Source organism: Melospiza melodia, chromosome 6, assembly GCF_035770615.1.
Source record: "Melospiza melodia melodia isolate bMelMel2 chromosome 6, bMelMel2.pri, whole genome shotgun sequence".
Lineage (NCBI taxonomy): Eukaryota > Metazoa > Chordata > Aves > Passeriformes > Passerellidae > Melospiza > Melospiza melodia.
In genome coordinates this window covers 48,151,846-48,164,738 of record NC_086199.1, presented here as the reverse complement: position 1 = coordinate 48,164,738, position 12,893 = coordinate 48,151,846, and the positions used below count along the sequence as shown (strand labels likewise).

At 40.9% G+C, this 12,893-nt stretch overlaps 1 protein-coding gene across 3 annotated transcripts in view; it reads left to right on the top strand.

Annotated features, from left to right (window-relative positions):
- MPPED2 (metallophosphoesterase domain containing 2) overlaps positions 1-12,893 on the top strand; it is a 121,843-nt gene that overhangs the window by 56,678 nt on the left and 52,272 nt on the right. For all 3 annotated transcript variants that reach the window (XM_063160544.1, XM_063160545.1, XM_063160546.1), the window contains exon 4: positions 9,540-9,765. In XM_063160544.1, coding sequence (XP_063016614.1) covers positions 9,540-9,765 — 226 coding nt within the window. The remainder of the gene's footprint in view (positions 1-9,539; positions 9,766-12,893) is intronic.

Here is a 12,893-nt window from a genome sequence, read left to right as displayed (position 1 = left end):
GTTCCTGAAGACCTGCCTGGACATCTGAGCTGGCTGCAATTTCTGTTTGCATTCTCTGTGCACCTTCTCTTTGTGTTCTGTCCTCCACAAACAGCTCAGAAAGGGCCCTTGGAGGTGGTTCTGGAACACACATATATATCCCTGCTGGATATTGCACTCTAGAAGTGGAGTTTAGGCTCAAGCTTTTGATTTCTGCCCTCCAACTTAAAAAACGAAGGAACAATTAGAAAAGGAAGGAGCAACAGGAAGGAAGGAACAGTTCCCAACAAGCATCAGTATTGCCACGTGAAAATATGTTTAAAACTACCTTGGAATATCAAACTTGCTTCTTATACTTCAGTATTTACAAATTGAAGCACAAACCTTGGTCACAAGGTAAAATCTCAAGAGCAGCTGATTGTTTTAGCACACTGGAGAACGTTACATTCTCAGAGCTGTTAAAAAGCTGTAGTCCTGCTTTTAGGCAGGAGTTCATGCTTTTAAAGCCTCTGGGATATTAAAAAAATATTTTATTGTATTTCTTCTCTTTAAGTTTATTTTCGTTGTGATTATTCTTGCTATCCCTGCTTTTATCTTTCCTTTTATCATTATGGATATATATTTACATAACACTGGTACTGAGAGTTAGATAATTATGAACCCCAGTATGTTTTGTAGTTTCCCAACAATATGCTGAAAAACAATCATTTTAAAGGAAGGATTTCAGTTCCAGGTATAAAATCAGGAAGTTATGTAGGATATAATGTATCATATAAAGAAAATAGTTTTTAGGAGCTTCTTGCTTGTGTATTTTGAGATTTTTCTCTTTGTAAGAAATGCTGTGGATACCTTCCTGGGATATAGGAAAAAGGAGATATTTGAAGGAATTGTTTTTCAGAAATTCTGACTGGGCTCTGCCAGGCCAGAAGACAGAGGAAGGTGATTTCCTACTGCTTTGTGCATTTGTAAGTCTCAGAGATTTTCTTCTGGAAATGAGAAAGCAAATGATGGGAACTAGCTCAAAGACTTGGGAAGCAGGAAAATGTTTTGGAGATCATGTGTTTCCCTGCATTTATTTGTTCATATTTAGATGGGTGGGTAGGTACTGGGAGGATCCTGATGGGATGTGTGTGTCAGTCCTGTGGGCAGAAATGCAGTTTCTGCTGCTTGTTTCAAGGTCTCTATCAGTAAAATTGAAGAATTTGGGGCAGAATCTAGATCTGGCTCCTGCACTCATAATTCTCATTTCCTTCACTAAGTAGCGAAGAAATTATATCAAGCCTTGCTTCTCTTTTAAATAAACTTTTTTTCTGGAAAATCTCATCCTTTTAGCTTTCCCTGGCCTTTTGTAGTGTGAAAATCCATGTACATTAGAATACCAAGACATTGTCTGTGATAATTATGATTAGCTTAATTACTTTCTGTATAATTGTTTCTCAAGATGACCTCCTTTTCGGTGGCTTAATTCATTTATTTTAGGGGGAAAAAAAAAAGACTTAATTGGAATTGTAGATGACAGAGATAAAGGGTATGTTCTAGGAAATTGGTCCAGATCTGTTTGTGTCAGGCAGTGGAAGTTGGTTTTTATATTCTTAAGATTCATGGAGAAAAAGAATTTAAATTGATACAGTACGTGTGTGCACAAGGTAATATCAACAACCAATGTATTATTTCAAAATCTGGTGAATTTCTTCATGGAGGATTAGGTTATATAGTGTGGTGGGCTCTGAAAAGAAAATAGAATTGTGTATTGATGCCTTTAGAAATATTATTTGAGGGCAATAAAATGTTCTCTGGAATTCCCTCCTGAGTGGAGAAAATGGAGTTTGTTTGCAGTAATTGCATTTTCTAGCATTTGCTTTCGTGCTTTCCAATATGAGTTAAGCCAATTGGAACCTGTGATTTTGTTTTGCTTATTGGCAAAAGCACCATGTAAATTGATCCGTGATGCATTTATAGAGAATGCTTTGAAAGTTTTGAGAGAGAGATGCCTTTCTGTTATTAGATTTAGATAGTATTAGGGTTCATTTTTACGTTTTAGCCTAATGCAATAGTAACCAAAAATGTTTCTTTTCAATTAAGTCTAAATTCAGTCCAAGAAGGACATTTCTACTTAGCCCTACTGGCACTGAGAGCTTAAGTTCCAGCCTTAGAGTTTGGAGTTCAAGGTCAGAGGCATTTGAAACCACACAAGGCGCTGAAATTGGGCTAAAATTGGTCAGCCCTTGTACATTAAGATCTCGATTGCAGGAGAAAAATCCCATTTTGTCCAACAGAACTTCAGATTTATTTCTCTGTATGCACAGTGCACACACAGATCCTGAACTGCAGGGGCTTGATGCAGGTGGCTCTGCCACTGTAAATACAGGGAAATTCTGTTTAGGGAAGCACCCTTCAACTCTGCCAAACAAAAGGTGTTCTGGCCTGAAAATCCCTGATGGTTTTCAAGGTGAGCACCATTTCCCTTAAAGGATCACATGGCACAGACCTGGGACTCCTTCAGGTATTATCAGTTTGCTGTGGCAAAGAGGGGAGGAGCAGGAGCTCCCATGAATGCATGAAGCACTTGTGAAAATGAAAAGGAACAGACAAGTCTATTGTGATTTCCAGGTAGGGTGGTGTCTCAGAATTGGCCAAATTTAAAGAGAAATTTCACAGCTGTCAGCTCCTTTGATTTTAAGTTACGTGATTTTTATTTTTTTTTTCCTCTTGAAATGTCTATCTTTTAGGTTGCATAATTAAATGCCTGAAAAGAGAGCCTTTCCAGGGACTAGCAAGCAATCTGTGCTGCTTGCGTTTCAGATTTCATAATTTTAAAGTCAATTTGGGGGGACTTTTTACACCTAAACTTGGCAGTGCTCTGCGCTGCAAAATCTGGAGGCTTTTTTTTTTGTTTCTTTTTCCCTTTTGCTTCTGAGGTTAGGCTGAACAAAACCTTCAGATTCTGTTTCAAAACAAAGAAACGTCACGTATTAGTTGTTAAAACTTTAGTGAAGATTTCCATGTTTCAATAGCAGCAGCCCAGTGAACTTCAAAACAAGCTTGGAGATCAAAAAACAGGACAAGTTATGTCAGAATAACGCGAAGGAAGCCGTGGAACGCTGAAGGGAAACAAAACCTTGTCACTTACCTAGTGCTGCATTTCTCCTTTCAGCAGACAGGAGGGAGATATTAATCACAAACAGTTACATTAGAATAATGTTATGGTTGAGACATAAAAACATCAAAGCAAGGAATGGTGACCAAGTGCCAGAGCGTGGTTAGACCAGACCTGTGGCCGAGCCGGTTCTGCAGCGCACGTGGGGATGTTTTGGCCTCGTGTTGTGCAAAATTCACCAGGTTTTCTTGTGGAAGAGAGAGAATGAGTGGAAACTGGGTGTTAGGCACCAGTGATGGTGCACATCAGAGTTGTGTGCAGTGCCTGCAAGGATGGAGCAGCACCTGTGCTCCCTGGGCACCGCTCGGCCCAGCTCCACATCCACCCAGCGCTTCCTTGCTTTCATGGGTTTATGGCTCAGCCCCGGCATTATTGTAACGTAGTTTTTTGTGTTTAATGTTCCTTAGACTTGGTTTTCCATTGCCAGCATGGAGGAAATCCTAATGCATGAGTTTGAGAGGAGAAGGCAGCAGACTCTGAACCTGCTGTGTGGCTCGATCCGCAAGCGTGAGTATTAACGCTGGAGCTGTCAGGCCTTGTGGAAATTAATGAAGCCTGACGGCTACAGAGGGAAAGGTCACAGGCAGAGCTTGCACTCACCTAACATTTCTGTTTTGTTGTGTCTAACAGTGCTCTCAACAAAGGGGAGCTTTAATGTACAAGCGTTGGATTTATCGCAGGGATTCCAGGGTCTCAGCCTTTGCTTCTCTCTGTGCTGCCATGCGATGTTTTCTTTGCATAAAGGCAAAACACTTACATGTTCATTCATCCTCTCCTCTTGCTCTGTTGCCCATGTGTGTTTTGCCTTTATTTTTTCTTCTTCAAAACTGGAGGGGAAAAGGAAAAAAAAAGAAAAAAAGAGGCATGGTTGAATACTTTTCACTGGTTTCACTGGGAAGACTTTGAGAGATCTTGTGCTTCAGTTCTTTGTACTGTTTTAGAAGCATGCTCTGGTTTTGTGCATATTCTGTTTCTTATTTGCTGCTTTGTTTTTTTTGCTTTTAATTGTTTCATTGTGTAGGTTGCTACAGACACAGGGAGCTAAGCTGCATAGAAATTCATGGGCTATGTTTTCAGCCTGTGTGTTGGTTGATGCCAGTTTGAGCTGTTCTGTTGATGACTTTTTGTGAAGGCTGACTTGATTAAAACAGCCAAAATATTTTCATAGTCAGTTGGTCAGTCTCCTCTTAGAAAAGGTGTTTTTCTTGCCCAGTTTTGGATTTCAGTGCCTGAAGTGGGTTGTTGGTGGGATAGGCCCAGCTTATCCTGTGGAAGCTCAAGTCTCTATAACTGTACTTAATGCAGTCTAACTCACTTACTGCTGCTGAAGGAGAAATAGCAGCCTTTGAGCCATTCTGCCTTTGTTTTAAAAAGCTGAAAGGAGCCTCTGTGTGTTGGGGCTGTGCTGTAGATGCTGGGAAGAGAGAGTGACCATGGCCCTGTGGTGCCAAGGGCTTTCCATGAGAAACCTCTCAGGAAGAAGTTGCAGAGCTGCTGACCAGAGCTGGGCTCTGCTGGTTGCCTTCAGCAGCTGCAGCTGTGGGGGCTGAAATCTGCAGGGGCAGCACAAAATCTGCTCCTTCTGTGTTTACCCCTGGATGTGTATGGGGCTGGTTACAGGGGAAATGCTCCATGACCAGTTTTACACTTTTGGGGCATGCACAAAATACCAGAAATTTGATATGATTCATTTGCACACATGTCTCTCTCTTGTGCAGCTTCCCCTCTTTTTAAGATTTATACTTCAAGGATTTTCAGGCTGTTTCTCAGCATATGGCCAAAGGGTTTATGAGGCTATGAAACAGGCATGAAAAAAGCTCCATGTTTCATGGAAGTGCTGTGTGGTTTGAATAGTTAATGCATGCATATGCATATTCAGAGCTTTGCATCAAAACCACTTGCATATAATTTGTGTGTAAATACAAGTTTCCACCACTCTACAGACAGCTAGCATCACATTATTTCTCATTCCCCTACTTCCCTGTGGGGTTTGCAGGTAACAGTAGTAGAAAAATAATGTGGTTTTCTATTTTTATAAGGGCTCAGCAGTTAACGTTCACTGCCAGGCACACTCCTTTTCATGTCTGGCAGCTCTGCAGAACTTGGGTTGTGTGACTAAACTGTACTCATATGAAGCATGCTATTAAAATGGGAATGGCTGTTCAACAGATTAAGGCTTCCTAGGCTCCAAGTGCATAAGGTGAATTTAAAGAAAACCACTGAAACAACTCCTTACGTAGGCTGAAAAACCCCACAGCCCTCTGGCCCCCAGGCTTGCCCCCTTGTCCCATGTAATAGATATATTTAAAGTCAGTCTGTTGTTCAGCTGACACTTGCACTGATGTAAGTGGCTGCAGCCAGCAATAGAAGTTCTGCCTTAGCAGCATTCAGACCCCCTTCCTTTTTTCCCACATCATTTTTCATCTTTTCCTCATTTTTCATTTTCATCTGATGCACTCTGCTCTGTGCCCACCAAATCCTTGTGTTGGCAGGAAGGTGTCATGGCACAGGGGTGAAGATGAACCTCTGGGGGACAAAGGTACCTGGGATTATAGCTTGAGGGCTGACTTGTTAGACCAGTCACAGAAGTTTTCTGAGACTCCCAGATTAATGCATTTACTGTAAACAATTCAATTTTCCCAAGGCATTCAGAGATAACCATTGTTGCCTTTGTCTGAGCAAGAGCAGTATTGACCTTTTGGCTTCCAGAAGAGAACAGCTTGTTTAATTGCAGTATTTTCTTGATCAATGATTACAGTGTGCCCTTGCTTGTGCTGTTGAGGGTTGTTGAAAAACATCTGAACCAAAATAATAAATATATTTTGAAGATACACATGTGCACACCCTGTGTGCGTGTGTGTACATACACATAAATATGGGTTTCAAATACTCCAATATAAGTGACTCTGCTTCACAGGCACAGTGCCCTGGTTGCTTTTGGTAGCTGTAATTTTAGCCTTTTGATCTCACCTGTTAAGCATTTAAGTATTTCAAATTGCTCAGTTATTATGCTGGGAGTTAATAATGGGGGTTTCTGAAGTGCTCAGCCCAGCAAACAGATCCCACTTTTTCTAGTTTGGAAAAGATTCTTCTAATTGTTTTCCAGAGTCACAGTATAAATTTAGAATGGATGATGTTGCTGATGCAAAATGGAAGATTTGATAGTTGGGAAATCAGACTAATAAAGACCAAATGTGTTTAACAAAGATTTAGTGAAGGAAAATGAGGAAAAGCCTTCCAACCTCTGTGTGGTGCTGTACAGGCAGCACTGATGCAGAGACACAGAGATTAATCTGGTCAAGATAAAACTAAATTACCATGGAGTAGGAGATTTTTGAAGATGACTGTTTCTATTTCCATATTAAACACGAGGTTAACAGATTATAGACAAAGGGCAGGTCTGCCAAAAGAAAACAAAATATTTCACAAATTACATCAGAGAGAGTGGATGTTGTGCAATGCCATGGGGCCTTTCAAGAAGGAAAAACCAGAATGTGATGAATAAATAGCTGATTTGATTGCAGGTAACTTATTACTGTGATTAGTGCTATATAGTCCTTTTCCTCAAGGAAGAGAGAAGAATTAAATGAGACTTTCTCTTGCTGCTGCCCTGGCTTTTGATGTATCTTAGTCCTGAAAACACCAGCAGCTGTCTTCACGCCAATTGCAAGAAATACTGTCTGGGTACCCCCTACAGATTTCAGGTGCTAATATAACATGTATAATGCTCCATTTATGTGTTTTAATAATTACAGACGTCACCATTAGTTTGCCTTTGCACGTCCTGTGTGCCTCCAAAGTAAGCCCTTATTTTTACAATGTCAAGATAAAAAAAAAAAAAAATACTGGGCAAAAATGCTCCAGGCTTAATTGGGCATAATATCAGCAAAACGTGCTGGTTTTCAAGTGTATCAAAATAAATGGAAGTGTAAAGCTTGGACATGTATCAGGTAAGATGAAGGGTTTTCTGTGTTAAAGCAGGCAAATGTTGATAACTTAGCTGAAACCTGAATTTAACTCCTCCATTCCACTTCTCTGAGAATATTATCACACCTAGCTTGTTTTGGGGGATTGATGGTTATGACAAGTGTATCAAATTTCATGCTGGTGATAATCTTTTATGTTTCCTGGGAGAAGAGAAAATAGCACTTTTATCTTGTGCCCAGGAGTCACAGAGAGCAGGAATTGCAGGTACATGCCACACAGAGTTCTTAAATAAAAATGCACTGCAGAGCAGCACGTAGTGGAGATGGGCAAGGGGAGGAAAGTGGGAAAGGAGTGAGTCAAAAACTGTAGAGGAGCATTTATTGCATCTCCCCAGCTTTTATTCTAGTGCAGCACCACCACAGAGAGTTATGAATATGTATTTTATTCAGACCTGAGGTGTCTACGAAAAACATAGTCTGCTAGGTTTTTTCAAGGGATTTGTAACATTTTGGTTTTTCCTCCAGAATTCACTAATTTTGCAGAGATGATGCCTCGTGCAATTCCTGTTTCTGTGCTGTAAATGCTGAAAAATCAGAGGGTTCTGACTGGCTCCCCTGTAAGTCCTATTTAGGGGAAAAGTTAATCTTGTTGTATATACTTACAGCTTTACTCTGAAGTCCACTTTTGAAAAGAACCCAAACCAAACAGTTTCAAAAGCTGAAAGACAAGTTTTAAACCAGCAAAGCCACTTCTGTTTAGGAGCACTGTACTCACAAGAAATGTGTAGCATCTGATTCTGTCTTCCCTGGGACACACGTTGTGAATTCCAGACCTGGAAGACAAACCCAAAGATTTCCATTTCATTTTGCTGCCTTTGTGAAAAAATAAAAACAAAGCCAAACTGCACAGAAATCCCCATAACAAATCCAACCTTTTCTAAATGATTCTTAGTAATAAACACCAAGATGAAGGATAAGGTATGAGGCTGACAAATCAGGCTTGTCAGGAAGGCAGGAGCAGTTAGCTTTGATGCAATCCTATGTGGGATTTTTGGCAAGTCACAGTGGGACAGATTTTGTAAGAGAGCCTAACTTCTGTGAAGACACCACAGTATGGGACTGCATTTTTAAGGGAGCTCAGCACCCAGTATGTTTGTTTGGAAGATCTGGCACTGATTGCTAGTACCAAGTGCTTGAAAATCTGTTCTGAGCTCCAAAAATCTGGCTCTGTGAGCATGATCCATGCCTCCTTCCAAACAATGCTATTAGTTCCCCTGAACTGAGGGGAGCAAACATGATTCTTTACTCCTGACTCTGATGGTAAATGAATTAATCAGATTTTCCTTTTTCCTGGTTTGTTTTATATGGCTGAGTTTCATGGTTATTTCTACTTGTGTGCTTTTTACAAGAAATGAGATACTCATAAACATAATAATAATAATATAAAAGTGTGTTGCAAATGAATTGAAGTTTTGGGAAATAGGCTAGGTCTTGAATAAATGTGGATTCTTTGCTTCTTTTTTGCCAGGGTCAGGATTAAATGTGTGAGAAGGTATTTTTTGTTCAGACTCAGATGTTTATTAGTTCTTATCTGTGTTACAGTCTCACAAACTATGAGCTCTGCAGCACTTCACTCTAACAAACTAAAAATGGAGCTGTATCTCCCTCTCTACAAGGCCTTTTAAGGATAAACTGTCCAGTTAAGAAATGACACCTAAATTACTTTTACTTTTAACCCAACAACCAACCCACAATGTGGACTTTTTTATCCAATTACACAAACACACCCAAACCCAAGGAGAAGAAGGTGAAGGAGAAGGACCAGCCTCCACCCCAAAACCTCCATCTTGCTTTATATATATTACTACATTCTAAACCCTTAAACTCTTAAGTTTTGATATCACACGCTTCTATTCAAACTCCACACCCACAATCCCAGTTCTGTCATTCCATTTTGGAAGCTTCTCCACAGCCTCAGGTGAAATGCAGTGTTCTCTTGGGGGTCAGTGCCTGCCAGCACAGAAATAAGTGCCACTGAAATACAGATGAATCAAATAAAGCCATAATTTAAAACCCACCATCCCCAGCAGTCTGGGGCTCTCAGGACATGGCTGGCAGGCATCCTGCACTCCCTGCTCCCCTGCCAGGCTCCTGACCTGCATTAAAGCCTGGTGGGCACATCCAGGTGAATAACCCAGCAGTGCTGGTTCAGGTCCCCTTTGGAGCTGGTTTGACTGCCAGCAGCTGTGTAGCTGAGCCCTGCAGCAGGGGCTCTGTGCTGTGCCATGGCTTTGGGTGTCATTCTGTGCATTTTGACCCTGTTGCACTGGGTGCAGGAGGAGCAGCCTCCATCCGTGCGCTGTGCCCAGCACGGAGATGCTCCCAGGCCTCGGGTGTTGCACTCTGTCACTGCTGGCTGGCTGCTTGTTGTGGGAGGAGGAAATGTGCTAATGAAGTCCTCTTTTTTGTTATTTCAGGAAACCTACCATATGAATATAAAATAGTGATTGCTGGGAATCATGAACTGACATTTGATAAGGAATTCATGGCAGACCTTGTTAAACAAGATTACTACCGCTTTCCCTCTGTGTCCAAATTGAAACCAGAGGACTTTGACAATGTTCAGTCACTCCTGACAAATAGTATTTACTTACAAGATTCAGAGGTAACAGTTAAAGGATTCCGAATATATGGTGCCCCGTGGTAAGTCTCAATTTCAACTTTCTTTGCTGTTTATTGCTTGAACCCCAGCAGGAATCATTCCTGCTGACCCTGCATGAAGCTGCTTTGTTGCATTGCCCTGCAGAACAGAATCAGACCTAGCTGTAACCATTCTGACACAGTTGCTTTTATTTTTTTAAATTTATGTTTCCTTTTCTTTTTTTGGGTAGATAATCTCTGTTTGGACATGTGTGTGAAATAAGACAAAAGGAACTTGTAACTATTTCTGTTCTGCCTGTTGAATGCACCTAAACTGTGGAGTCAATACTGACTCTGTGCTTGTGAATGAACTGTGGTGGCATTTTGGGATGCATTAGGGAAACTCCATTTACATTCTATACCGCTGAGCTATTTATATCTGCTGTGCTAATAGATTAGTGTGGTGGCATTTAACACCCACACAGCACAAGGGCACAAAGCAGCAGGTGCTTTAAGCCTTATTTTTCAGCAGTTCTGGGCATTGTTTTCTTTTTGCTTGTGAAGCTGTGATAACAGAATTTCAAACCACTTTTGGTCTCGTTCCACCCATGTGTCAAGCATGTCATGCAGGAAAGATTGCTGCCCAGTTTTGTGCTAAGGAGATCCTGCCTTGTTTTTTCTACATGTCATTTAATTGTGATGCCTGACATCTTTCTCTGGAGCCTTGGGTAGCACTTGTTCTAAATTCTCATGCTGAGAACAGCCACAGTCCTCTCAGACTTTACCAGAGACCTGAACTTGAGTGATGGTGATAATCACTCTGTTGCTTGGAATTCTCAATTGTCAGCAGCAGCACCGAGATGCTAATTTATGCACACCTATAAGAAGGGCTTGGTATGAGCTTATAACTTATTTTTGATGTCAGGCTTGCTTTAAGGGTGAAAGCAGGAGTGGGGTTGAACCAGGAAATGGGACAAACCTATAAATGCATTAGAAATTTTCCCCTTCAGCTCGTCTTTGTTGCCTTGGCCTGCATTCCTTGGTGGGTTGGTGTGGCACCACATCTGTTGATGCTTCTGATAATGCTTTCTCCTCGTCCTGTTGTATGCATCAGTGCTGGCTGGAAAGCTGTGATCTAGCTCTGTATCTCACAGTCTTGACTTGAGCTGCTAATCTTTTAATTTAAGTCATAGCCTTTAGCTACTAGTTTAAATCAGCCTGACATTGCTTGGCTAAAAAAAGAGTAATGCTCTAAATCCTTGCAATATCAGCAAATTGGGAAAGATGGTCTTAATTCAGGTTAGGAATCATCTCCTGGAGACATTTCAAAGTAATTTTTTTGTAATAGCAGCACAGAAGGCCTTGGGTAGTGAGGTGGGTTTGAGGGTGGCTGCAGGGTGAGGAGCTGGGGAAGATGAGGTTGGGGTTGTGTTCAGCTGCTTCTGTGTGTGTGCATCACACTTGGGAGGGCCTCTCCAGTGATTAGGGAGTGCAGGCATATTTCCAAATTTATTTGGATCAGATTTAATGAACTCAGCTTCCTGCAGCATGTCTGGAGAGGCCTGGAGAGCACAGGAGACAACTGTGTGATGCGCCTTTACATTTATATGTACTGGCAACTCATCATGTTCCTTTTCCTTCTCTTTCCTTCCCAAATCTGTAATGGAAATCTGTCATCCTTTTGTCTCCATCTGCATTTAGAAGTTCTTTCAATTTGCAGGTGTGCACACGGATTTAGAATGTTTGCTCTGGAATATTAGGGGACATCACATCAAGGCCCTGAGTGGTCCTAGCTGTAGTAAGTGAATGGCATGTGTCTCCTGACCTAGCCATGGAAGACAAACCTAAATTAATCTTTCCTATAATCCACTGATAGCTGGATTTTTCCCATTAGTGATGCATGATAAATGAAGCTAGATAGTGAGAAATTGACACTGAGCCCTGACCAAGTGAGGATTTCTCTGTCTTGATCTTCAGTTGTGTTTAGCTGCCAAAAACTGTTGTCAAATTATGTCTTGAGCAGCTGTTGGTGTGGAGTTGAGGTTACCATTTTCAATTCAGCTTTTTAGATCAATCAGCCAGTCAGAAATGTGGTATTGTCCATGCATTTTCTCTCTCTCTCTCTTTTTTTTTTAAATTTTAATAATGACAGTTTTTAGAAAATGTGAAAATTTACTAGGTGTTTCTTTTGTGTTTTAGCCAGTCTTTCAGAGGAAGAAAAAGTCCCATCAGATATTAGTAAAATCTGCTCTAATTTTATTCTGTGCCTGGAAACTGAGACAAAATGATCAGACAAGCATTTTACCACTTCTTAAATTTTTATGCTCTCTCCCCTCCAATCACATCTTGCTCTATTCCTATAAATCTTCAGATTACCCCAAAGGAGGAGAATTTGTGGGATGTTGTGTTTATTTACAGCCTCCTTACCCCAATTAATTCTGTCACAGAAATGGGGCACTGGTCATTAACCCAGAAGATATACCAACCTTGACAAGAAATAAGTTGGTATGTTCAATTTATGTGCAGTTTTGTAAGTATTTCCAGAGGTGGGGGGGGGGGGGAATCTCATTTGCTGATAAAGCTACTGGTTTTAATTTAAAAAAGAGGGATCAAACCAAGAATAACAGATGTGATTCTGGAGGTTTGAGCCTGTCAGGGGTTTCTAAGAAGTAATTGCCAGAGTACTGGGAAGGCTGGCTATAATTCATCTATCTAGAAAATGTAAATTGCCAGCTCAGTGTAAATACAGAGAGGAGATATCAGTTCATATTCATTACATGCTATTACTCAGGGTACATCTAAAAGCTTTCTAAAGACCTGAGAGAATTCAAGTAGTGCCTCCTAACTTGCAATTTAGCAGGATTTGTGAGTAAAAAAATAACTTACAATACATGGGAGCATTGGTGTGTGTTTGCAATTGGAATGTGCCGTGGTGCATAACAACAGCCTCTGAGGAGCAGAAAATTTGAATTTAGCCCGATAGTTCTGAGAGCATTAAATGGCATTAGCTGGAGGGAAGTTGAAAAGAAGAGTCTCAGCTCCTAAAAGAGAAAAGTGCAAGGGTGGGACATAAATCACATTCAGAGCTCTGCTCATTTTCTGAGGTGAAGAATGTAAGTGACATTTTCACACCTTAAATAGGAGATTCTTTGATGTACCTTGAAGGAACAAAATGGCTGAAGATTTTCCAT